The 27,855-nt window shown below is 42.6% G+C and overlaps 2 protein-coding genes across 5 annotated transcripts in view; both read left to right on the forward strand.

Moving 5' to 3' along the window:
* Positions 1–17,188, forward strand: tbc1d2b (TBC1 domain family, member 2B). Its single transcript, XM_083763873.1, has 14 exons — positions 1–411; positions 1,539–1,689; positions 3,996–4,167; positions 4,817–4,971; positions 6,478–6,737; positions 8,132–8,569; positions 9,628–9,738; positions 10,217–10,416; positions 10,557–10,791; positions 11,476–11,735; positions 12,243–12,360; positions 13,995–14,180; positions 16,217–16,338; positions 16,934–17,188. Exons 1-14 carry the CDS (start codon positions 13–15, stop codon positions 17,127–17,129), a joined length of 3,003 nt encoding a protein of 1,000 aa, XP_083619999.1. The 5' UTR covers positions 1–12; the 3' UTR covers positions 17,130–17,188.
* A 4,646-nt stretch (positions 17,189–21,834) lies between these two features.
* Positions 21,835–27,855, forward strand: part of dapk2b (death-associated protein kinase 2b) — a 30,379-nt gene continuing 24,358 nt past the window's right edge. For all 4 annotated transcript variants that reach the window (XM_083763995.1, XM_083763998.1, XM_083763996.1 and 1 more), the window contains exons 1-2: positions 21,835–21,949; positions 22,680–22,850. In XM_083763995.1, the coding sequence (XP_083620121.1) occupies positions 22,774–22,850 (77 nt within the window). In that variant the 5' untranslated portion in view covers positions 21,835–21,949; positions 22,680–22,773. The remainder of the gene's footprint in view (positions 21,950–22,679; positions 22,851–27,855) is intronic.

Consider the following 27,855-nt stretch of genomic DNA (forward strand, 5'->3'; position numbering starts at 1 on the left):
GCAAGAAGAAAAATGCATGGAGATGAGGATGGCTGCGAAGCTGCGAATCGCACCACCACCACAGCAGCTTCACAGCAAACCGAGGCCTCCTCCAAGTCCGGGGAGCATGTTGTTGTTGTTGTGGCCGAACTAGTGGAGCAGGGTGCAAATAATAATAATAAGGACCAGCAGCAGCCCCCGAAACTATGCGGCTTCTTGAACAAACAGGCGAGCAAGGGCCCCATGAAGGGCTACAAACCGAGGTGGTTTGTTTATGATCCGAGAAAATGTTACTTGTATTACTTCAAGACGCCCCAGGACGCCCTGCCGCTTGGACACATCGAGATAGGAGACGCGTGCTTCAGCTACGACGTGGAGGGAGACGAGGGACTGTTTGAGATCCGCACCTCGGGGAAGGAATTTCTCCTGAAGGTACTACAAATCTAAACATCCTTTCAGTTAGGATATGGCTATATCACTGCTCTGCAAATATGGCCCTTTATTTGGTTGGGATGTCACTTGTCACTTTCAATGCTCTTTGTTAGAGTTGCAGACAGACACACCCATTTGTTAAAGTCCTGCTTTGTCACGAGCTGCTGGAGGCTTGTTTTGTTGATGAACTGCTTTCTTTTACTTTTAATAACGGGCATATAACATAGGCAATAAGTGCAATAACAGATATTTATACCTGTTACACAATGTATCAGTTAATGTTGACTGATACATTGTTTGCATCAGTTAATTTTCACATGAACTGGTCTGATACACATTTTCTCTGTTATCATACATACAGTGTATGAGTGACACCAGATAAAATGTGTAGGCTTCTAAAACAGACTACAGCATTATATTGCTGATCATTCTTATTATTACTTACTAGACTAGTGTCAATTGAGAGTCTACATTGAATGAAAGTCTTGGTCTGTGATTATTCAGTCGGGTTCAGTGGATTTCCTGGGGATGTCTCGACTTAGTTATGTCCTCACTCCTCAGTGCCATAACTGCCCAGTTAAGGCAGGTGTCATCACCACCAGGATTTCTGGTTTAAAAAAAAACCCACCTCTAGTTTCACTTAACCCAGACTTGTTTCTAAAAGTAGGCTATTGTTTTCTAAACTCTCCGTCAGTGAACAGATGGTATACTATGAATGGTTAATATTTTTTGACAGCCCTAATTGGCGTTGTTGGCCCAGGGCTGGTACCGAGAATGAAAGTATCATCTGTTATGATTCACATGACATATCTGAGAAGGACCTGACCAGGAAGCCTGTGGCACTCGGATTGAAACACACTCAAAGTCATTGTGACATGTTGTCAGTTATGTCATGGCCTGTCATTAAACAATAAAAATGCTGAACAAAAATATGTACAATGGAGAAGTGTACATGTGTACAATGTACAATGGAGAAGTGAAGTCGGCACACTGTTCTGTAGCTCCCAGTTTCGACCCTCGTGGGTAATATCATTCCCGATGAAATGGTCAAAATGTCATCATTATACAGTAATTTCAATCTTATATCTTGTGTGTGTGTGTGTGTGTGTGTGTGTGTGTGTGCGTAGGCTGCCAATAGACGGGAGATGCATTATTGGCTCCAGCAGCTACAGCAGAAGCGTTGGGACTACAGCAACACACGGGGAGCTGGGCAGAGGGACTGTTGGAGCTCTCCTACAACTACATACTCCCCCACTGGCCTGGTGGCAAAGGACAACGGTAGAGCAAAGGACACGCATGCGCGAAATCACACATACAGGGAGCACTATCCATAGATTCCTAATGCGTAATTCTCCAACCCATGGGTGCCCAAAAGGTAGATCATGATCTACCAGTAGATCACAAAGGCTGTACAGGTAGACCACATGACATTCCTCTAAAAGTTTATCATTTAAATATAATAAAAAAATGTCAGCTCAAACCCACAATGCAATACTTTGTTTCCAATAGTGTTGCGCACAAATGTCAGGAGCATTACAGATAACACATAAGTGTGTTTGTCTTATATGCAACGCCAGCGCGGCTATTTTCAGCAAGGGATAATACTTATTTGGGTAGGTAGATCTTGTAGCTGGTTTTGAAAGTAGCTCTCAAGTGAAAAAAGTGTAGACCCCCCTGCCGGAACCCCTAAGGTTAATTTGACTCTCACCACTGCCCATCACCAACTCTGTACAAACCATATTCGCTTCCATTTGACTCTCAGAGCCACAATACTGATGACTGAAAATAATTTACTGACATGAGAATTTGTCACATTGAACTGTGACGCTACGTCAAGGTACATGCTAACGCTATACTGATGCTCCTTCAATATGACGTAGAGAGGCTGCCTGAGATCAACAAGTACTTTGAAAATCTGGACACATTTCTCCACCAAATCATCTGTGACGATCTACACGCGCACTAAATGTTGTAATGTAATGTGCGTTGTGAACTTCTACTATGGAAAGCCCAAATCCTCTGGCATCACAATCCATTTGGTTACATTACTGAGGTTTTGAGGGATAGGATGATCTAGTAAAAGAAGTTGCAGTAATAAGTAAGTAAGTTAGTAAGAAAAATATAGAAATTTGAGAGGCATCGTAGAATCAAATCAAATCGGTGAATCGTAATAAAATCTAATTGAATTGTGAGGCCAATGAAGATCCAGTAAAGTGACTGACCGGCAGTCACTTAACGTGGGCTGGCAGAGACAGAGTTTACAGTACAGAGAGAGAGAGCTGTCGACACACAGAACACACTGGGGAGTGTTTGTGTCCGATTTTCACACTCGGAATAGAATAATAGGATTTACATAAATACTAGAAAAGTCCCCTTTAACCCTCAACTTAACAAACCCCTTTGCACAAAGCCTGTACCATAACATAACCCCCTTTTAAAATGATGACCAATGAAATGCCTTCACTTTGTAGGATTTTGAAGGACTTCAAGATTTTCCACAAGTACAAGCACACACATGCATGGCATGTGTTCTCATGATGTGTACACCTCAGCTGGACTCATTCCCATTCACACAGCTGCTGTAGCTAAACAAACACCCATGTTTGACCAATGATACACAGCAAAGTTCAGCAAAGTTCGTTGCAGATAAAAGGACTATGCAATATTGAGTTTAAACATTGGAGCAATTATATTAGCAATATTACATCTTAATTAGGTTTGGGCAAATATAGGACCAATATGGTGATGTGTTTTGCCTTATTTTGTGTTTCCCACAGACAGGGCCATTGCGAAATACTTGTTTTTTTCACTCAGCTACTTGTTTGCTTTTTGTCCGATACGATTGCGGATATGACAGCCCTTTGATCCTTGCCAGAAAACTCTGATGAAATGCATTGAGAGGCGAGAGAAGGGCTGGAAAATTAGTTTCAGCATTTTGATGTGGAGTTAAAGCTCGTTAATTGGAGTTTTTCGCTGTGTTGAATGTTCAGTAATCATATTAGCCGGTCTCCAAGGGGGTGTGTGTGTGTGTGTGTGTGTGTGCGCAAGGGCCCTTCACATTTTGGCCTTGAACCGTAACGTTCAAAACCATCCCTGTCTTCTGTCTTTGAATTGCAGTGTAAAAATGAAAAGTGAGTCAATGGCATCTTGTGTGACGATGACATCATCATGCTGGGTGTGGTTAAGAGCTGCCTGGCTGGCACTGACCCAACGTTGTCGGCACATGTTCCCTGACTCACTTTTGCACCATCCAGAAGATGGAAAATTAGTCCACTGACCTCAATAATAGCCTGTGTTGTCTGTGCCGGATGGAGAGCTGCTCAGGAACAGACAGATAAACCAGTTTACCAGTGGGTAATGGGTTTCTTACTGATTGACTGATAGACATCAAGTGATACTCCAGGAATTACACATGAGACAACTGGATTTCTATTTCCTAGTTTTAGACTTGAGTCATGTTTGCGTGCCTCAATGTACCGAACAATGTTTCCTCATAATGTAAATCCCAGGCAACTGGTGGAGAACAGTACCCCCCCCCCCCCCCCCCCAATCTTTGATCGTGCCTCTTCATGTTGAATTTTTAGATGCATTTATCTTCGAGAAGCCATGCGAGAACATGGAGAAGGTCCGCAGTGACTTTGCCATGGAGATGGAATCGGACGGCTGTGGAATGGTGGGCATACAGTCGACCAGAGGGCCCTCCTCCGGCAAAAATCCTCTCAACTTATCCCTGAAGAACTGGGGCTCCGAACTCCGGTAAGAATCCAGCTATGACACTGCTCCAGTTGCCTGACTGGGGTGCCCAAAAGGTAGATCGTGATCTACCAGTAGATCACAAAGGCTGTGCAGGTAGAACACATGACATATGGCATATTTTACAATGTCACCTAAGGTGACATTTAGACCTGAAACCATATTTTACAAATGTCTTATAAATCGTGACAGTTTTCTGAAAAACCTATGTGGTTCTCAAACTATTTCATGTCATGGACCCCAAAAATCATATGTCGGCCGCCAACCCCCATCTGAAAATATTTTGTTCCAGGGACCTGCCCCAGAAGCAAAGATGAGTTAAACTTAAAAACGTTCGCTCTGAAAGAAAGAATATACAGTATATTGAAAGATTTGCGCCACATTTTCAAGATTTTTCCAAAAATAGCAGATCTACAAGCTAAAGTATCAAACAAAAAGGTAGGAGCGCACACCAGTGATGGGGACGAATAGTTAAAGTATAACATAATGCTTAAAACACCGAAAGGGGTTCCCGTCCACAGTCCTCTAGTGAAGCAGTTTGTGTCTCCGACTCTGATAGTACCTAACATAACTACCACATTCCTGTTGCTTTCCATGTTTTTTAAGTCCATCTCCGTTTCTGAGTTAATTCCTATGTCTTCGCCGCTGTCAGGAACTCCATGTCTCATCTGCGGCCGGGCCGCGGAGGCGAGAACAGGCGCAGCGTATTTTACACCAACAGCGCCTCCGAAGAGTGGGAGCTGGTGGACCCTCCGCCCAAGGACATCCCTGAACAGAAACCACCTCACCCAGACACCACCCACAGGCGTAGGTCCACTCCCTTCCACACCACCCGCAGTGTTGATTTTGACAGCAAATTTTGATTTTAGTCATAGTCTTCTGAATAGTTAATTTAGTTTTAGTCACATTTTAGTCACCTGGAATGTTTTAGCGTTAGTCTAGTTTTAGTCGACTAAATCTACAGTTGATTTAGTCAACTAAATATTTGTTTTGGCGGGCCTTGATGCCGTCGTAATGACTGATTTTACACTTGCAGAAAATAGCAGATGTTGTGAGCCTTTAGATCTGCCATTTTCAGCATGCAAAGTGTAAAATGACTTACAGGTATACTGGACCTCTTGTCCACTAGTCCCTAACATTTTAGTCTAGTTTTTATTTGTTGACGAAATTGTCAATTTATTTAGTCTTCATTTTAGTCATCATAGCTTAATTTTCATTTAGTTACCATTTAATTTGTCAGTGAAAAAAAGGTAACATTTTTCGTCATGCTTTAATTGACAAAATCAACACTGCCCACCCACACTTGTCAGACATGAACACGACCTTTACCCCGCTTAGCATGACTCTCATAGCAAAGATAGCATTTTGAATATGAAAGAATATATACGGTACATGAATTTTACTCTGGTGGTCATTGACTCAATACGTTTACAATACATGCAGCAGCGGCAGCTAGATACAGTAACAAAACAAACAATACAAAACTACCGTATGTACAGTAAACAATAAGAACTGCAACCTGTATGTAGCATTTCTAAATGAGGTTGGGTGTACTGTAAGTGAAATGGTTGTGATAAATTAAGTATTATTAGTGCAGTCTATTGTCAGAGAGAGAGTACTAGACATTGTCAGTAACCACAACTTAAAGTACACGTTATCAGAATACAGTTTTTATTTTTATGTAATGTACTGTATGACTCGCCTACTTGGAAGAATTATGACACACACAAAATCCAGGATTGTATGTACAAGTGGATGAATGTACAGCTATTGCACAATAAATGCGTATGTACGGTATGTACTACATCTATTTCACAATGACCACATTGGTAAGAGGGTGTCTGTCATCACATGGCGCTTAGCTAGCTTAGTTAGCTTAGTTAGCTACATTTGTCAATTATCACACTTGCAGTATGAAGTTTGATGTTGTGATTAAAAAATCACACCCGTGTGAACTGAGTGGTGCAACTCCACACCCCACCCCCTCTCTCTCTCATTAGCAGGCAACAGTGCAGAACTATCCCTCTCTCTGTTTCTGGCACAACAGCGCCCCTACTGGTACTCAGTCATATACTGGTGCTCATTAATTAACGTCACATGAACACATAGGTGAACAACACATAGGTGAACACGGACATTGCTGTTCCTTGGAGTGGTTGCACCACTCAAAAAACATATATCCACACTCATACCATTTTTAAACAAAGCGTAAAAAACATAGCCATGGCAAAGTGATTGATTCAGGAAAGGGTTTGGTTACAGGAAGCCAAAGAACAGCTTGTATGGCAAGTTCTATTCTTCTTGTGTTTTCAGACTCGATCGGGTCAGCGTCCCTCTTTGACTTCGGACGCAATTCATCACGACACAGGAGGCCCTTGCTGCGAGACATGATGGGCTCCGGGAAGTCGTCCCGTGGCGCCGCCGTCGAGACGCGCAGTGCCGAGAGCTCGCCGGTGGAGTTTAACGGCAGCAGACCCTTAGAGATGCAGCACCGGCTTCAGGGTCAACAGGAAGAACTGAACCGCATGCACCAGGAGCAGGCCAAACTCAGAGAGGATCTGCTCAGCCAGAAGGTGCATGTGCATGTCTCTCTCTCTCTCTCTCTCTCTCTCTCTCTTTCTCTCTCTCTCTCACACTGGAAACTGTGTGTGTGACTTTTCATAATATCTTGTGTAGTACTAGTAGTGTTGACGCATCAGTTGGCTGAAGCGTAAAGCTATCTTTACCATGTTTAGCTCCCCATTTAGTCAATGCTCTCAAGACACATTCAGAGCTCTGCAGATTCAAAGGGAAAACAAATATTTTATTTTCTTTTTTGCCGATGGGTTCCCAGATGTAATTCTGACTCCTCACTAATAACCAGGAAGACAGCAAGTGATTAGTCATGATCGTAGTCATGCTGAGGACCGAAACAGCAGTTCTCTCAACGACAATAGCAGCTGTGTCAATTACAGCTTACAGATTACTCTCAGTTTCTGTTCGGGGCACATACAATACATGCACAAAATCTGCTATCATAGAAAGCTGTCCAGAAATAGTACAACTTTATACATGCTCCGTTTGAGTAGCTGTGGTCAGTGTCTTTCAATGTCTTTCTTCTCTCACTCTGCAAGGCATCCGGAAATATCGCCATCAAGTAAAAATGGACCTTAAACCCAACACAATTAGTCGGGCAGATAACATGGACATAAATATTAATATTTGATCGTTTATTATTTAGTTGTGGTTGGATTTAGTTATGCAGTGAACACACACAGCACTGAATATGTCAGTCAGTATGGCCCTCTACAATTCGATAAAAGCTAGATTTTCAGCCGTAACACCAAGCTCTATTCTATTCTATACCAAAAAAAGTATTTGTTTATGTTAAATGTGATCCAGCAGGGTCTTCTGGACCCGAAGGGGTCGAAACGTTGTTTACTCTTCCTCAAATAAAATGCTTGGAGCTGTGCGAACCTCTTCTCACCAATATGTCAATGATTTAAACAGTTCTCTTATTACATTATAATTTGTTTTTCTAGTTGAGATAACAACATTTGGCCTTTTAAAAGTAGCATTGGAATATAGGCGGGCTAAGTGATATTTAAGTGTTAAATAGCTCTATATTCCGATAACAATCATTGCTAGTGTTTGTTCTGTAACAGGATCTCTGTTACTGAACAAACCAAATGGAGAGAAAAAATAATTGGTTGTCCAGGCCAGGGGAAAACCACCAATTATTATTTTGAAGCTTGTTGTGTCAGGATTCAGGAACATACAAACCGTAGATTGTACCCTTGTCTTGTTGACAATTTCTGATTAAACTATTCTGTGAGGAAGTAAAACATGACAGTTGGACTGAAACACACTCCTATTTTGTTATTCTTCTCCCAATCAATGGCTTAAAAGCGAAGCATGAACCTGTCTTGACCCTGTTATTGTCTTACTCTTGACCAAATGTGTTTTTTTTCTGTCCTCTACTTACCAGGAGCTGGTCAGACTTCTGCAGCAGACCCTCAGGACTTCCCAGACTGAGAGACAACCTCTGAGTCGGGCAGCTTCCTGGGCTCCACTGGCCCAGGACTCCACCAGCCCAGCTCCGGTAGGCCAGACCTCGGCCCCCCCGGCCTCGATCCAGGAGGAAGTCCTCCAGCCGGAGGCCGCGCTCCGGGAACGAGACGGACAGATTGGGGCCCTGTGTGGACACATGGAGCGCCTCGCCCTGGAGAAGGACAGCCTGCAGCAGGAGCTGAAAGGCCTGAAGGTCAAGGTGGGGGAGATGAACGAGCAGCTGGGCATGCTAATGGAGACCATCCAAGCCAAGGACGACGCCATCATCAAACTGTCCCAGGAGGGCTTGGAGACCAGCGGCCAGCCCAACGAATGCAGCTCGCCAACGCTCGGCAAGGAGCTACAGGAATTCAAGGTATTGGTAGACAAAGTCTATTCGACTGCATTCATTCATACATTATGAAACTACTAGACCTGTACGTGCCCGTCGCAGTCGGCCACCAGCCTACTTGGGAACGATGCAACTTGGGAACCTAATGATATACGTTGTCATAGCACCCGTTTTAACTGTCAGCCGGTGTCCCACATGGAGATCTGTGTGTGAAGACTGCAAACTGAAATGTGTACTTGGCAATCAATTCGGCCCACTGGCAGAGCCTGGCTCAGGTGAAAGGAGTTGGCCTCATTAGTCCCTCTGGCAGAGCCTGGCCCAGGTGAAAGGAGTTGGCCTCATTAGTCCCTCTGGCAGAGCCTGGCCCAGGTGAAAGGAGTTGTTGACCCACTGCCAGAACCGTGGGTCCGACCGACTCGATACCTGGCACTGCACTCCCTGTGGGGGTGTGGAACGCGTTTGTCGAATGTGAAGTCGGTGGGTCAAACGGTTCTCGAGTTACGTGCAATACAACCGTAAACGTACGCACGCACACATGTACGCAGAGATGTGGCGCATTATATAGTAGATAACAGCAGGTGCAGTAGATAGCTGAAGACATCTGGATATCTCTGCTGAGAAATTTTTTATTTTTATTTTTTTCCAGGAAATCAAGAAAACCTTACATTTTTGCAACAATGCAATACTGCCTCATCAAAGTTGGTGTTGTGACTTTATATATTGTCAATTACTTGCATGAGAGGGTGAGAGGTGGTGGAGTTAGCTGGTTTAGCAGACAGTTTGAGGTTCCAAAGGAGTTAAGAGGTTTTGTCCGAAGTGCTTTTTAATACTTTCCATTGGTTCAAGGTTTTTTTAACCAACACACAGACGTAAATGGTGTTCAATTGCACTGATTTATGAAAAGAAAAAATCAAAAACCTCAAAAATGGAGTTGGGTGGTTTCCTCCAGACAGCAACGATATGAAAGTGAAGATAGAAGCTGTAGTTGGTGAATTTCAATTAGCCAATCATAGGCTATATCCTGTTGAAGTCTTGTCAATGTCCTCTTTATTTTCACCATGGTTTTGTCTCCTCCATTTCAGGACAGCCTTCAGGGCTATAAATCCCAGAACAAGTTTCTGAACAAAGAGATCCTGGAGCTGACGGTGTTACGGAGGAACTCGGAGAGCAGAGAGAAAGCTCTGGAAGCCAAGGTAGAATCCACTCTCCTGCAGGTTGCATTGCAATGGAGTCATTTAACGAATAGCAACAGTGTAGCATTATGGGGAAGTACATTGTACTGTACAAGTACATAGATGATTTTGTTGTTGCTTTTGTTAAAAATGAGCGCTCCACTGGTCCCAGATCCTTCTCCCTTCTGGCTCCAAAACGATGGAATGAACTTCCCATTGCAATCAGAACTGCAGACTCACTCCCAATCTTCCGCCATAGTCTGAAAACACACCTCTTTACCCTCTATCTTGGCCCGTAGCACTTGCACTAGCCTCGATGACCTTACCGGTGTATGCAAAGGCTAAATGTATGTAATTTAGATTAATATTTAGCATTTTTATTAGATATATAAATTAGCATTTTATGTATACATAGCACTCTATATTGTATACTCCTTCACTGCACAGATAATCTATTGTTTCACGTTCTTTTCTTCCATCGTGTGTGTCTTTTCTCCAGTGTACGGCCCTGGAGGCTAAGCTGTGTCAGATCGAGAGCAAGTACCTGGTGCTGCTGCAGGAGGTGAAGACTCCGGTGTGCTCGTCATCGGAGCAGAGTCCCGCCCGGGAGGTCATCTCCAGACTGCTGGAGGACGCCCTGCAGCTGGACCTCACCGACCAGCAAGAGGGCCACCCCATCTTTAAACCACACACTGTCAGGTATGGACTAGATCAAGGGCGGGACATTTATTTGATGATGGAGAGGGCCACAATATTCCGACACTCACTCCAGAGGGCCACACTATTTCCACACTCACTCTGACCATCTCTCTTTCTCTCCCCCTCTCTGCGCGCATCAGCGAGTACGACATCTGCGGCTTCAAGACGGTGGATGAGGAGGATGAGGAGGAGGAGAAGCTCGTGGCCAGGGTGAGAGCCCTGGAGCTCAAGTCCCTGTCGCTGACGGACCAGGAGGTGTCTGTGGGCGTGAAGTGGGAGAACTACCTGGCCAGCACCATGAACCGGGACCTGGTGCGCTCCCCGGAGCTCAAGGCCCTGATGCGCAGCGGCGTGCCTCACGTGCACCGATCCAAGGTTAGAATTCATATTATTATTTTCATTATAGTTGTGTTTTTAGTTAATGTTTGACTTGTTTTTTTTCTAATTCAGTTAGTTTTAGTTAGTTTTAGAGTGGGTTTGCTAGTTTTTATTTAGTTTTTGCTTGGTTTTAGTTTAGTTTTTATTAGTTTTAGTGTTAGTTTTAGTATTGTCGGCCCTTTTCAGGACCAGAGTAAATATTGTGTAATTAAAAACTCAAGAAAAGATAGCATTTAAAATTAAATATATATATTCAGTTACAGATTATAAAAAAATAACGAAAACTAAGTTACCTTAGTTTTAGTTAGTTTTGTAAACACAAAATATGGTTTCAGTTAGTTTCTTCTTTCTTTCTTTCTTTCACTCTTCTACTTTTTATTTAGTTCCAGTTAACGAAAATATTCTTTTAGTTTTCTTTTAGTTTTTCTTTTAGGTTAAGTTAACTCTAATAGGCCCAGGCCGTAGCGTAACGGTCTGGGCACCGGACTGGTAATCCAGTCGCAGTGTGCCGCGGGTTCGACTCCCGGACCCGACACGGCATTTACTGCATGTCATCCCCCCATCTCTCTCCCGTTTCCTGTCAGCCTACTGTCTGTCCCTTCAAATCAATAAAAGGCGTAAGCCGCAAAAAAAAAAAAAAAAAAAAAAAGTTAACTCTAATAACCGTGCGACTGCTCCAAGGTGTGGCACTGGTGCGTCAGCTTCCACGTGCGGAAGTTCCGCGAGCAGAAGCCTGTGGACTACTACGAGACCCTGCTGGCCATGGCTCAGGACAAGGCCAACCCGGCCTCCAAGCAGATCGAGCTGGACCTGCTGCGCACGTTGCCCAACAACAAGCACTACGCCTCGCCCAGCGCAGACGGCATCCAGAAACTCAGGAACGTGCTGATGGCGTTCTCCTGGAAGAATCCCGACATCGGCTACTGCCAAGGACTCAACAGGTACTGTGGATGTGGTTGATGGTGCCGTACATTTTAACAATTTGGTATTATTTTCGAATAAAGGCGCTAGAGTGCGAGTGGGAGACGCCTTTCATCTTCCCCCCCTCCCCGAAAACCGGGAGGTGAAATCTTCCTTTACTACATCGCCGTCGGAAAACTGATCTCTCTTTAGAAGCGGTAATATTCTAAACAAGCTAGCAAAGCAAAGCAAAGTTCTTTGTTTACCCAGGGAAGTGGACTAAGCTCGAGATGCTTGTTTACAGCCACACCCTGCTCATAGAACATTTCATGGTAGGGATTCAATGCCTTGCTCAAGGGCACTTCAGCTGTGGTAATTTTAACGTGCCGGTCCGGGGATTCGAACTGGCGACCTTCTGGTATCAAGACCGCTCCGCAAAGCGTTCGGCCACCGCTGCCACACTAAAGTTGAAGCTGAAGTCAGAAATTTTTGATTACCTACAATATACAGTATGTTTCAGGGAGGTTTATTTGTGTCCGTTCTGTCAGGCTGGCAGCCATCGCTCTGCTCTATCTGGACCAAGAGGATGCTTTCTGGTGCCTCATAGCCATCGTGGAGGTCTTCATGCCAAGGGACTATTACACTAAGACACTGCTGGGCTCTCAGGTAAACCATGTGCACACTAGAGATGTTTTATACTGAGGCATGCTGCTGCCCCAGAGTACATCTGTTAATCCATTGAGACCTGAGACCAGATTCTACAAATGTCTTCTAAATCGTGACAGTTTTCTTATAATCCTATGATTCTATACTCAGTGGTTCTCAAACTATTTCATTTCAAGGACCCCTAGAATGATATATATTTGGCCGCCGACCCCCATCTCAAAATATTTTGTTCTAGGGACCTCCCAGAAGCAAAGATATGAGTTAAAAACGTTTGCTGTGAAAGAATATATATTTCAAAGATTTGCGACACATTTTCAAGATTTTTCAAAAATAGCAGCTCTACAAGCTCATAGCGTGGAACTCGGTGCCGCACTATGATACGATACGACACAATACGATACAACTTTATTGTCAGCTTGCACTGAAATGTGTTTTGCGTCCATGAAGTCACCGTTCAAGATACAGACAAGACATAGACACAATACATTACAAAATGATAGACATACAGGACAAAAATCACAGAAACAGACAGGAACAAGAACATAATCCTCTGGTTTAATGAATTTGGTTTAAAAGCAGGACAGATGTACAAAAGCGTTATTTAGTCAGTTTTTCTTATATTTATTGACTCTAAACCGCCTCATGGAGGGCAGCAGTTGATAATATTCCTCTGAGCTATAAGCTTGTAGATCTGCTATTTTTCAACAGCTATAGTAGAAAATAGCAGTTAAAGTGGTTAAAAGCTATAAGCATGACAACTACACAGATGCGTCCTATCAGGTCTAAGTGGACTAATGATGTCATGTCCCTGTGACAGGACACTGCTGCTGATGACTCACTAGAGGAAGAATGCATTAGCTCAGCAGAAATGTGACACGTGTTGTGCTGCTGCTGCTGTGGGAAAACATAAAACTGTGATGTAATGTGTCCTGGTTTGGTTAGCAGTCTGTTCAGGCAATAAAAATACATGTCCTAATGTCCTTTGACTTTTTAGTTTTGTTTGTTTAATTTTTATTGGCGTTTTTCTTTTTGGGGGGGGCATCCTTGAGAGAGGCTCAATGCTCTGCTGCCCTCTAGTGTCTATACTTAACATCACTTCATGGGATCATCATATCAGCAAGAGAGCTGAGCTCATGCGTACAACCGTACTTAGTGGTGTAAACTGGTACACTTACTTTGTAGTAGTACTGTACGTAAAGCTGCTATAAGCAATAATAATATGTCAAAATGTTAATGACCTTTTTATTTATTTAATGTTTTGGTATTCAGACAGCCAGCAATGAGTAATATCCATAGCCATATAATATCGATATATATCGATATACGATATATCGTTACATGCCTACATCATACTATAATTCTAACAATGTCTGTCTGTGTGTCAAAGCCGTAGTGTCAGAGCCGTAGCTCCTCATTGCCTGCACCAATCGCTCCCACTTTTCACACAGGCATTGACCATTTGACACATTAATGATTATTAATGAATTTATTAGTGAATTAAAAACGCACCGGGCACAGTACCCCCCACGGCCACAAGGGGGGGCAAATATCTCACAACAGGTAAGGGCTAGTAGTACTAATTTAGAAATTAAAACCTAACCCACATCCACACTCCACTGTATCTCTGTGTGCAGGTGGACCAGCGTGTGTTCAAAGACCTGATGAGTGAGAAGCTGCCTCGGCTCCACGCTCACTTTGAGCAGAACAAGGTGGACTTCTCACTGATCACCTTCAACTGGTTCCTGGTGGTGTTCGTGGACAGCGTGGTCAGTGACATCCTCTTCAAGGTCTGGGACGCCTTCCTGTACGAGGGGCCCAAGGTAGGACCCGAGGCCAGTGTAACTACTGATCAGGTGTGTGTGCGTGCGTGAAAATGTGCGTGAAATGTGGCACAAATCTTTGAATATATATTTTTTCAGAGCGAAGGTTTTTAACTAAAAACTTTGCTGGTGGCCCAGGCCGTAGCGTAACGGTCTGGGCACCGGACTGGTAATCCAGTCGCAGTTAGGGTTGGGATTCGTTAGGATTTTAACGGTTCCGGATCCTTCCCGGATCCCTCTTAACGGTTCCGGTTCCTAACGGTTCCCTTAACGGATCCTAATATTATTTTTTCCCCTTTTTTTCTGACATAAATGATGCTTATATTATAACTAACCTAACCAAGTACATAATAAAAACAAATTAATTAATGAAATTATTGAAAATGCACTTTACAAGTATGAGGTGGCACTATTATTTAAACTTCACCACCACCACCACCAGCTAGCCACCACAACAATATCATTTTTACTCTATATATTGCAATTTGCTGTATATTAAATACAGTACACATTGCAATAATGATATTGTTGTGGTGACAAATGTTGTCTTTAATGTTCAGATTAATTTAATATGAAGGACCCCTTACCCTAATGGAAACAAATAGTGCTTTCTTGGAATAAAAAAATCCTTTTAGCAGACCTTGTATTGAACTGTAGGCTACGTTCCTGTGCTTTTTTTCTGCAAACTGTTTATAAAGTAGGCTAATCAATCTATGGAGGTATATGCACCTAAACGCTGGGCTCTCAACAGTCACGCGATTAATTTAAAGCCAAATCAAAAGCAGTTGAGTTGCTTATAAGTTGTAAAAAATAAGTGCAGAAAATTGATTTGGCATGATTCATAAAATATCAGACAGAAAGACGTCGAGACATTGGCGTTCTAAATTAACACCATTAACAGTTGTACAATACACCTAATGAAAAGCTCTGTAGACATTAGTAGTTTTTATTTTCTATTACGTTACTAGCCTGGGGAAAGTGAACCAGCCTTGCATCATCCTCATCCCCCGCCGGCTGTGGTGGAGCTGCGGGGAGTGTGAGCTTTCCGCATGGCTCTCAAACGCGATTTGCCTAGATTATTCTCGTGAGTTGTGGACTCGTGTAGGCGTATTGATTTTGAGTTGTTTCATCAATGTGGACGTGCAACTGGTACAAGTTGCAACAACCTTTGCAGGGAACTATAGCATAACATTTATTCCACTTTGCGTGCTCATCCTCAGAGTCATTTCCCTCTCTGTTAACCACACTTTGGAGATCTCTTCGACATCACTCGCTCCGCGGCGGTGAGCGGTCGCTGAATGCACAGAACAGTGGGCGTATCCTCCCCGACCCCACACACTCCTTTAGGTGGGGTGACGTCACCTCAGGCTCTGCTTGCATGCATGCACATTGCACAGACACAGCGGAGCTAAATGACGACTGATGAGAACCGTTTGGGGAACCGTTAATAAAAAAACGATGGAACCGGCTCCGGATCCGCAATGTCGGAACCGGGTCTGAAATGGACCCGGTTCCGAATCCCAACCCTAGTCGCAGTGTGCCGCGGGTTCGACTCCCGGACCCGACACGGCCTTTACTGCATGTCATCCCCCATCTCTCTCCCGTTTCCTGTCAGCCTACTGTCTGTCCCTTCAAAAATCAATAAAAGGCGTAAGCCGCAAAAAAATATCTTAAAAAAAAAGAAAAAAAACTTTGCTGGTCACTGGAACAACATATTTTCAGATGGGGGTCCGCAGCCAAATACAGATAATTCTGGGGGTCCTTGACAAGAAAAAGGATAAGCACCACTGACATAGAAACATAGTTTCTTCTGAAAACTGGGGGGGAAAAACTAAGATTGCAAGATTTCGGCTAGCATAGTGAGGGATGGTAAGGGTTCGCATTCCCAGGTGCATTTCATCGTTAGCCTACAGTAATGGTTCTAGAGAGTAGGTATCAGTGTCCTGAAATGGTGTTACATTTCAGTGGAATTCGATTTCACATGTTGCTTTCTCCTGACATGCTGTGGGCGTCTTCATACCACTTTCTCTTTGCAGATCATATTCCGCTTCGCCCTCGCTCTGTTCAAGTACAAAGAGGAGGAGTTTTTGAAGTTGGAAGACTCCACCACCATTTTCAAGTACCTTCGATACTTCACACGCACAATCCTGGACTCAAGGTAAAACCATCCAGCCAACCCGGTGTGGTATTACACAGTCTGTTCCCTATGGATGGAGCTTGGGTTTCCAGTATAAGGACAGCATGCTTTTTGTTATGTTGCTGTCATTTTTTCCTGTTTTCATAAAGCTGTTTGTGACATTGTTCTATCAAGAAATTATGTTTATTATTTATTATTATTAACCGCTTTCAACCTATAGCATCCCTATTTAGGATATGGTCGATGTCGGGCATATATATAATATATATTGAACGAATGAAAAGTATTACAAAGCGCTTATGACAAAACCAGCTAACTCCATTGGATCCTCAAACAGTTTGCTAAACCAGCTAACTCCACCAGAGGGAGTGGTTTTGGTTTTGCCCCAAAACCTCCTAAACTCCACCTCTTCAGACTCCATCTTAGCCATAATATTAGCCCTAGCCATAATATTAGCCCTAGCCTCGGCCTCCTACAGGCGTATGCATAGGCTCAACTTATGTAACTTAAATAGCACTTTATGTAGACATAGCACTCTATACTCTATAAACGATGTATACACAGATAGTTTCATTATATAGATATTCCACCTTAATTGTACCTCCACCTTTTACAGGAAACTGATGAACATGGCCTTTGTGGACATGAATCCGTTCCCCATGAGGCAGATCCAGAACCGCCGGGCTTTCCACCTGGAGAAGGTGCGCCTGGAGCTGACGGAGCTGGAGGCCATCCGGCAGACCTTCATCAGGGAGAGGGAGACCTCTCAGGAGGGTAGGATCTTTGTCAGCGACGACGAGGAGGATAACTAAACCTCGGTGGGTCTCCAGCATTAGAGGGTTAACCGTCCCTACTAGACCAAGTGATTGGGGGGGGGGGGGGCATATTGCGTCCGCGCTGGAACAATCACCCATAATATGTACACAGTATGGCTTCTAAGTACCAAAACCTTACAAGCCAAATTCCTTCCTATCAGTATTCCTGCCAATGTTTTTTTTTTTTAATGTGCTGCATGCTGGCGCGCCTGTCTTTCATCGAGCGACATTGTGTTTGCTTGTTGATGTGACAGCCAAACAGTTTAGTGTCCCATGCCACATTCTGAATCAGTATTTTTTTTTTTAAACGTCACCTTTATGCTGGGCATGATTGTACATGTTCATATTCACTTTCATCTTCATTATGATTGATTTTCTTTCTTTCTATTTTTTGCTGGGCAGCCTTTAGTGGCCTTCCATTGTGTGCATATTTCTCCTCTGCGTTCCTACTCTGTGCACATTGCTGTGCAGTGTCTAATTGATGCACTTGAATCACTGTTGCTGAAATGTAGGTCTTTTTGAAGGTTTCCAATTTGAACAGTTACTATATGGCCACTAAATACCCCTGGATGGTGGCTGAGAACACCAAGCACAAAAACATACAGTATTCATATGGAGTAAGGCAGGTTTGAGAGCTAAATCTTATCACATAATCACTTACTTACATCATACATAATCTCTCTATATTCAGTGGGCATTGGTACCTGACCTTACTGTTCTGATTATATCTGGGATATGTGGTATGTGCCTCTCACATATTCCCGCTGTCTCAGATTACAGCTTTTATCTGTGACGAGATTCTCTGTTCTATGGAAATGAAGGCCCTCGTTGCTTTTGTTAGACACCATGTATTGATGTTCAATGTTTTAAAATACCACAGACACACATGCACACACACACACACACACACACACACACACACACACACACTATTTCAGCTGTATTATCTCACTGCCATTGTATGCGTCCAATCTACACTATAGTGTGCCAAAGTCCTGACGTCACTCGCTCATCCCCTGGTTCATGGACGTTTTTTCTCTTCTGAGAATAACATTGGACCATCTTAAAATCGTCTCGTATAAGAATTGTGGTCCAAAAATAAACAAACTGTCCCGGCGATATTGTCGGGGAGGTGGCTCTGTAACGTTTACGATAGTCACTCACTCATATTTCATACAGTCTGTTTCTAGCGAAAATGTAACTAATTCAGCAGCAGTAACGTTTTCTCTCAGTCAGTTGATTCTTCATAATGAGTGAAACGGCCGGGATGATTTGTTCATTTTTCAAACGCTGTTCTTATATGAGGCGATCTAAAATTCCCCTATGGGGATTACAATGCAATTGGGTGCTCTATAAGTCTTCACATTTTACCTGTAGATGCGGTTGTTGGCCTCAGAGTGGCAGTGTAACAGTTCTCAACCAGTTGGGATGTTTACAGTAGTACACATGCGTTTTTAATGTTGATCTTACTGTGACTGAGTTTCAGATCAAACGGCAAATAATCCTAAACTTAAAAACTTGACTTGCCGGCATGCACGGCTGCTGTCTGAAAACAGAAATGTGATTTGGAATAGATGAGGGAAGTACACAAGGGAATTTCCTAAGCATGTGTAGCCGTGTTCTTTCTCTGTTCTGTAACCCTGGCTAGGCCAGTGGTTCTCAACCAGTGGTCCGGGGACCCCCAGGGGTCCTTGAGGGAGTTCCAGGGGGTCCCCAGCTGACTGATAGTTAGGAACCAAATGGAGTCCCAGAGATAGAAATGCCATTAAATGGGGGTCCGTAGCCTAATGCATGTCAAACTGGAGGGAGCTTGAAATTAAATTGGTTGATAATTACTGCTATAGAGCCATAAACATCTCTTATGGGGTTCCCTGGCATATCTTTTCTAATGGGGGTCCGCGGGCTAATAAGTGAGTTTGAGAGTTTGAGGCTTTCTATCGTATCCTGGGAGTTTACTTGTATCCACCTGGTACCCATGGGTCCACCTGGTACCCATGGGTCCTTGCTTATAGACCTTACTGCAGTGGCTTTCAACCAGTGGTCCTTGAGGAGGTTCCAGGTGGTCCTCATGCAGCTAAATGATGGAGAGTTGGTAACCAAATGGACCCTTATAGATCTTGAACTCTTGAGTGTAAAATGAAACCAAATGGACCCGTGGTTTCATTTTTACACTCTCAAGAGTTAAGTTATTGTTAAACATTTTCATTACTTAATTTACAAGAAATCTACACAATTAGAGAATGTAGAAGAATTGTTATTTTTGATCAACTGTCAATCTCCTAATGGTACCAACATCAATACAGCATGGAATTGTGGACACCAACAAAATATTCTTTAGTCTTGGATCTGAGAGGCTAACTAAATCATCCGTGGTGGTCCGTGGCTCAAATGCCGAATAAATAATGGGCCTTGATATGAAAAAGGTTGAAAACCACTGGCTTACTGGTATAGGGTAGAAGACCAGCATCACTTAGGGTCCCAGTACCTGAGTGGAAGAACGCTGCCCTAGTATAGAGCATAGCAATGGGAGTGGTGGTTTTCTTGACCCACTGAAACATTGGCCATTCATTCTTCCCTGTAGAGATTTACAAAAAATATTTATAATTATTTTAAGCCTAGAATCCAGCCATCCAGGCTCCTGGTGAACCATGGCCATAAATCCTTTGATTCTGTCAAAATTATAATTATATACTACATTTAATAAATACACTTTGTATGGCGGTTTTCATTTTTCTTTCTTCACAGAATCAAAGGTGTTATGGTCATGATTCACCAGGATCCTGGATGACTGGATTCTAGGCTTAAAATAATTGATATAAATACTTTTGTAAAAAATGAAAAATTAATTTGTTTCTTCCAGCAGGTCCAGAAGAACACCATGCACAATGCTATGCTCTAGTAGTCCATACATACTAACGGTACAGAGAGGAGTCCTCCAGATACTTGTGGAATACAGCTAACTACTGTGGTTACCACTATCTGCCGTAATTTAAGGTTCGACATTACCTGTTTACAGTGACATTATTTTGTGAAGTTCATCATACTGTAATTAATGCCTCCAATGTAAGCGATAAAAAAAAACGCTGGTGGGCAACTGTACCACCACCCCCCGGCCACATCTGCCTGAAGTAAACATTTGTGCCATGCTATCATTTTAAGCACCATTATATAACTCCTGTAGAAAACAGATTTTTATTCCCCATGCTATTCTTTGCTGTAGGATTTTCCTTTCCTTTCAATTGCTGGACAACTAGCTGTCATGTTGAACTATCTAATCAGACATTTGCGCAAATGTCATGGTTTACTACAACGATGAAGTGTTTTAAGAAAAATGTGGCTCCTACAAATTGGGGTTTTAATTGCATTTAGAGCAGGTCTCTATTACGAAAAGAATTAAGAAGCAATTTAAGCGTGGCTCTGTTTACTCTGTTCTGTTACTTTTGCAAACAGGATTCTGCATTAGTGCTTTAGTCAAAGACGAGAGCGTTGTGTGCTGTACATCTTCATAGTGTACACTTTCATAGTGTACACTTTCATTGTAAGCTTGTTATTTTGCATGCTAAAGGTTATTTCATGTGACACATTGATCATATTAATGTTTATCATAGCTTCATTTATTTTATTTCTTGTATCAAATAAGCTATAGCTTGAAACCCCCTTCTTTTGTTCTTCACACCAACACATTGCACACGCGTAGTGCCACACAAGGAACTTATCAAATATTACAGGGCACTTTTCATTTAGTTTCTAAATCGTATTAAATATCAGTGGATGTTAATCATTATTGTTGATTGTTTGAAAATAACACATGGTGTTGAATTCAATGTTTCTCTCTGATTATATTGTCTTTTTTTTTTTTACAAAACGAATCCAATAAACAATGTTTTGGATGACAGAACTAGAAACATGTTTTGTTTTTTTTTGCCAAAAATATGGAGATATGACTCCTGGTGGCGCTATAATAGATGTTAAAACAAGGGTGGCATTAATTGTTCCTCAACATAGTGGAAATCTGCATGCAAAGTTTCACAGCAATTGGACGCTGTGTTCATGATTTGAGGCATTTTGTTCTAACGGGCCAGTCTGCACACTTTTGATCATTGCCAATCGGGATGGCATATTATGAAAAACAAACTTGTGTTGATCATGTTAACCCTTATGGTTTTAATTAAAGTTATGTATACCTTTTTTAATGTTTATTGCCTCAAACTTCTTAAAGAACATAATCTGAAAGACCACCTTTTTCTAGAGAAAACTGTTGTGTTCAAGTAGCCTACTTGCAAGGCAATAATGCTGGCATACTAGTGACGTTGACTGACCAATGAATTGAATTCCATTCCATTGAGCAGAGCTCTCCCCCTCCCTCTCATGTTGGGCCCCCCAACAAAACAAACATACACACAGACACATACACACTCTGTCTCTCTCTAGATATCGACATGGCTACGCTATATTAACTTATAACTGATTGAAAGGTACAGTAGTAACTACTGCCGACAAGTGGTCATTTACTAATGACATGTTCCTCCAGCACTTTTTAATGATCTTCCATAAAAGTCGAGTGATTTTCACCAATGTTTTGTCATGGCTCAGTCACAGTGCAGTTTCCTAATGGAGCCATCAGGGGGTGTGACATTCAAAGACCTTTTGAAGGAACAAAAGTGTGCTGGTGCTGCTGCCTGGGACACACACACACAGAGAAGTTGAGACAGACAGGGCAGCAGCTGTGACTGGACTACAGACACACAGCAGGACTAGTTGTAGAAGAAGCAGGGAGAGTATGCAAGTTCATCATCAAACCTGCCACCTGACAGAAGGTAAGACATGACCTCATGTTCTTTCTTGTTGAAACCTTGGAAAGTATGAATTCAATATTGTAAAACTAGAGTCAAGTCAAGTTATTTGAGCATAGGCTAATACCTATAGCATGAACTGTTGTATGGTATACTAGTATTAATTTAAAAGAAAAAGTAATTTCTTAGTTTAATTCACAACATTAATGGTTATGCCATAATCATTTGTAAAGCTCATGGTAGTGTCAGCATCTATACTTGGCTATGTCATCATCAGACAAAACAGTCATTAACTCTCAAAACAGATGTTCTGCCCCATATAACCAAATGTCATCTTTGGTTTGCTATAATCACTATAAGTACAGTAGAGTACTGTACTTATAGTGATTATAACAAACCAAAGATGACACTGCACGTCTGCACAAGTACAACTCAGCTGTAGTCTACTGGGTAGACTACAGCTGAGTTGTACTTGTGCAGTAGCCTAGGGTTGTACTAAATAAATAGGCCCAATTAAGCCCTCTGTAATAACAATGTCATTGGTAGTTTTGCTTAGTGCTGCTAGTAGGTATTTAGACTTTTTATTTTCCCTTCATGAGCAAAAGGGTGTGTTTGTGCTCGTCAGGCTAATGGAGAACTTGAATTTAGATGCAGTTCCTTCTGAGATGGAATGCTAGACAGCGTGCTGAGACATGTGAGAGTACTCACTGCTCTTCTGTCAAAACTGCAACAAGAACATCTCCTGTTCTCACAGGGCTGGACTTAAAGTGAAGTTAAAAGGAGTTGGACTGACGGAGGAGCGACTGACTGACCCAAGAGTTCCATGTTTAGGAGATAAACCTACATCAATGAGGACACTGGGCATGGCAGTATTCAAGCAACAGAGAGTGGAGGACTTCTATGAAATTGGAGAAGAACTGGGAAGGTAAGTGTTGTTGCCGTTTAAAATTTACATCACAATATTTCGAGAACGTTTAACCAATTGAACCCTATATAGCATGCCTATAGCTATTCTGGGACTAACATTTATGAAAATAGAAGATCTATACAAGCTTGGGACGTATCAGAACGATTAGATATGTTGTGAAGAGGGAAGAAACTGGGGGTCCTACTACAGTAGTATAGCGCCCTTGGGACCCGGTTTAGTGCATGGTTAGGTTTGGGCTATTAGTTTTAATTGAATCATAAATGCAGGGGATGCTTGTAAACTCCTACATGCCTCGTAGCATAGTGGTCTATAGTACAGATTGCTGATATTGTGTGCAAACAGCGGGTCTGTTAACATTTAAGCTGCTTGGGTGTCACTATGATAAGTGGGTTGAAGTTTACAGCAAATGAGAAAGTTCAAAGGATAAATGGCTGCCAACCTAACAAGTATAAGGCTACTGTTTCTTTGTAATATACGGTTTTTTAAAATTAAAATATTTAAAATTAAAAAACAGTAGGATTATAAATCTATAATCTATGGAGGACTTACATTAATACAAAAAATCATTTAGAGACACAATTATGCAGCTGAAGGCAAGCCCCTACATCGAGGAAATTATGTCACAAAGGGAAATTGATAAAAAAGAAAAAGGGAAGTTGCCAGTGCCGTGTTGAAAGGGGAAGCTGCAAATCATTGTTTTGGAATGATCAAGGCCAGCATATGACAGCTGTGCAGAGCGCGTTAACAGATGTGAAGGGGTATGAAGCGAAAAAAGGTTCTGACTTTTCGTGACCTATGAAAACGTAGACTCGTATTTCCCAGTGTGTGCTGTCCAAAATATACAGTTACTTAATGGAAACACCCTTACAGAGGACAAGCTGAGAGCATGCCTGTATTACTTACAGTAATGGCCTGCTGTTTCAACTGGATAGCCCAGCTGTGTTTACATGATGCTGATTATTTGTAACCTTGGGGTCTTTCTTCTGCCATAGTATGATATGTGAATGATATAATTATCATTATAAACAATTTCACCAAAATGTGAAACCTCCATATTATGAAATTAAAGGGACATTTCACAGCTGGAAGAAACTGCAGTCACTCAATGTTAATAGAATTTGTAGTAGATAACAGTAGCACAATTTGTGTGTGTGACATGGGTTTGACTAGATTGCTGAATTCCTACAATGACCATAATGGGAGCAGCATGGAGCGTGTCTTGAGTGTACAGGGTTTGATGAGGTCAGATCAACATAATGGAATGTCAGGTCAGGTCAGCTCCAGGATCTTTCTCACTGATGATGTCACGTGATGTCACGAGACCTGGGCACCATGGGCTTTTCCATGTATGGGATTTTGAGTGATAAACTGACGGACAGGAAATGCACGATTCCATAGTCCAGTTATTGACTGAAGCCATTTTAAGATACTGCGTCCTGTTAGTTTTTTCCACGCTACTACTAAAAAACCTCTCATTTACGGGTTAAATTAATTAAACTATGGAACATATACTGTAATGGGGAGATTACTCTGAAAACGATAGGTGCAGGCAGCCCTATCCTTTTTTAAATGCTCCTCGTCGATGTTTGAATGTCGAATGAGATGAAATGTAATGAAGACGGAGATGAATAGAGAGCTTCATATAACAAGCTGTCTAAATGAAGACCTTCAAAGACTTACAACACGCCTCACAGGTTAACAATATTGCAGTGTTTTGTGGCATACCGAAAGCTTTTTGCTTAATTGCTAACATGCCTGCGTTCAGAAGTGGGCTCTATATTATCTGCACATGTTCGATTCCCACCGTCATGAGTGTGTGTGAGAGAGAGAGAGAGAGAGAGAGAGAGAGAGAGAGAGAGAGAGAGAGAGAGAGAGTGAGGTGCAAAGAGCAGTGCGGTTGAAAAGAACAGACATCTGACTGAGAAGCAGAAGGACTCTTTCTGTGGCGTCACGGAAGTGACACCACAGAGAAAGCACTCAACACTTGGGCAGCTGCCTTAGACTCATTTGTGTTACAGAGGATTATGATGGTTCCACAGTGTTTTGTGTGACTGTACAAGCCCCCCCCCCCCCCCCAGTGGGTTGCAATGCAGGGGCCGCCGGCCAAACTATCACGCCATCACTTTTCCCTGTCCTGTCATGTGTGGATCTAGATTTGAACCTATCATGGAAACGCTCTCTCAACGCTCTCTCAACGCAATCCGTGGACCGTGGTCTCTTATGGGGGACGGTGTCATAAACCAGTGGTTCTCAAACTTCCATGTCAAGGAACCCCAAATTGACACGTATATTATTAGCCTGTGCACCCCCATTTGAAAATATATGCCAGGGACATATATATGCCATAAGGGTCTCATTTGGTTCCTGAACTATCATTTAGCTGAGGACCCCTGTGGTCCCTGGACTCCGCTTTGAGAACCACTGTCATAAAGAACCCCGTGCAAACATACTCGAGATGTTCCGTTCCCTATAGGAACACTCGCCTCATGTCACTTCATGAAAGATGATTCGCCATGTAAAGGTCATGCCGTCTGTCCGTCGCCCATATTGATATCATGTAGCCCCACACACACTCCACACACTCCAGTCCATATGCACACGTACACTTCACTACTCAGTGTTGTGTAGCAGTTTTAGTAGACATATCATATGATTTTAGTAGTCATCACAGCTTAGTTTTTATTTTGTTTTGATTCCGTTTTCTCCAGTGAAAAAATGTAGTCGTCGTCGAACACTTTTCGTCATAGTTTTAGTCGACAAAATCAACACTGCTGTGAAGCCAGCCCAGCCCTCCTGCACTGAGGTCCTCCTCCACTGAGGCATTTTGTGCTCAGCTACCTGTCTGACAGATCTCAACTATGATATGGGGGAAGCAGAGCTTCAGGCTGGCTGGCTGGCGGCCTCCAGCTGTCATTGGCCATCTCAGGGACTGGTGGGGGCTGTGCTGAGCTGTTATGTATACTTTTTGCACCCAACCAACCAGACTGTGTCTGTCTTGTGGGAACAGTAAAGGACCACGTGAACCCCCTGCTGCTGCCTTTCAACAAATATTGGGATGCATGTGTCCGCTAATGCCCCATGGCTGCTACACGTGGCTTGGTGCTTGTGCCATATTTGGCAGTGACAGTTTAATATATACCAGACCCTTATATAGAACAGGTAAAGTAGCATTGGTTACAGGCAGCACAGCGCATGGTAGAAAGTAGGGGTGTAACAATATTATAGTAAGTCGTAAAATCTATTCATCAATTACAATTACAATTTAGGCATTTAGCAGACGCTTAATCCAGAGCGACTTACATTAAGCAAGAACAAAAGCATGGGAATACATCACATAAAAGCATTTCTCATGAAACATGCGTAAGCTAAGAAAGTAACAGTGGAATATCTATATAATGAAACTATACATATATACTACTATGCTATACATATGTACTATGGCGTGCTATGACTATATACAATGCAATTATAGTGCTGTCTACATAACATGCTATAAGTCTGTATCAAATGCTATCTAAGTCTACGGAAGTGCTATCTAAGGGGGTAGGGTAAGTGCTATGGGCCATGATGGAGACTGAAAAGGTGGGTTTTCAGACTACGGCGGAAGATTGGGAGTGATGCTGCAGTTCTGACTGCAATGGGAAGTGCATTCCACAGTTTTGGAGCCAGAAGGGAGAAGAGTCTGGGACGTGTGGAGCGTTGTCCCGGCGTTTTTAGTGAGGGTACTTCCAGCTTCCCGGCGTTGGCTGATCTGAGTGCGCGGGAGGGTTTGTAGGGTTCAATCATACGGAGTGGAGCAGGGGGGAGACATGTGAGAATTTTGGCTGGTTGAAGACCAAGCGAGCTGCGGCATTTTGGATCAGCTGGAGAGGCTTAAGTGCGCATGCTGGTAGGCCAGTAAGGAGGGAGTTACAATAGTCGAGTTTTGACAAGACTGTTGTCTGGATTAGGAGCTGGGCTGATTCCTGGGTGAGGAACGGTCTAATTTGTCGTATGTTATAGAGTGTGAACCTACAGGATCGAGTGACAGCTGTGATGTGAGTTTTGAACGAGAGCTGACTGTCCAGGACAACACCAAGATTCCTGGCTGTTGGGACAGACGTTACCAGGGCGTTGTCTACGGAAATAGTTAGCTCCCGCATAGGGCAGGACTTAGCTGGGAAGAAGAGAAGCTCAGTCTTGTCTGGGTTCAGCTTGAGGTGGTTGGAGAACATCCACTGTGAGATGTCAGCCAGGCATGCAGTGATGCGCTCTTCCACCTGAGTGGCAAGGATAGAAAAAGTTGTGTGTCATCGGCGTAGCAGTGATAGGATATATTGTGAGCAGATATGATAGTGCCAAGGGATTCATCGAAATGAAACAGCAAGATAAAAAATAAAAAAAATGTCATTAAAGTTTTGTAATGATTTTACAATAAAGCATACAAAATACACATGACTTACACAAAAGAAAAAGACAAGAAAAGAAAAAAAAGAAAAAACACTAGCAGTCAAAACAAAAACCCCAATGGACAACACCCCTCCACATTCTGTTGTTGACAATAGTGATTATATCATCTTGAAACAGCAACATTTACTTTGTATCGTATCGTATTATTGCATTTTGCAATGCAAATAATCTGTATCGAATCGTTTTCCATTGCAAATAATTGATTGCATCAATACTTGGCGACTGTTCAATCCCACCTGTATAGGTGGGCCCCAAAACCTTACCAGGTGTAAGCTAGTCTGGGTGAGCTAAATGTCTAAAATGTATTATTATTATTATTATTTTATTCCTGTGAGATGTCTATTATGACTTTGAACGACGGTAGTCATTGGACTGAACTGAAGCAACAATGTACCCAATATATGGTTCTCAAACTTTTTCATGCCAATTAAGGACCCCCAAATTGACACTTATTTGCCCCATTTGAAAAGACTACTACTGGCATTTCTATTAGAAATGCAATTAAATGGGGGTAGACATTTTCTATCTCTGGGACCCCAATTCATATTGTAAA

The sequence above is a fragment of the Protomyctophum parallelum genome (assembly GCF_964188405.1).
Source record: "Protomyctophum parallelum genome assembly, chromosome: 4".
NCBI classification, from domain to species: domain Eukaryota; kingdom Metazoa; phylum Chordata; class Actinopteri; order Myctophiformes; family Myctophidae; genus Protomyctophum; species Protomyctophum parallelum.

Coding starts and splice junctions, on each gene's coding strand:
- tbc1d2b (XM_083763873.1), top strand. CDS start 13: ATGCATGGAGATGAGGATGGCTGCGAAGCTGCGAATCGCACCACCACC. Junction 1,690..3,995: donor CCTGGTGGCAAAGGACAACG/GTAGAGCAAAGG, acceptor TTGAATTTTTAG/ATGCATTTATCTTCGAGAAG. Junction 10,792..11,475: donor CTCACGTGCACCGATCCAAG/GTTAGAATTCAT, acceptor GACTGCTCCAAG/GTGTGGCACTGGTGCGTCAG.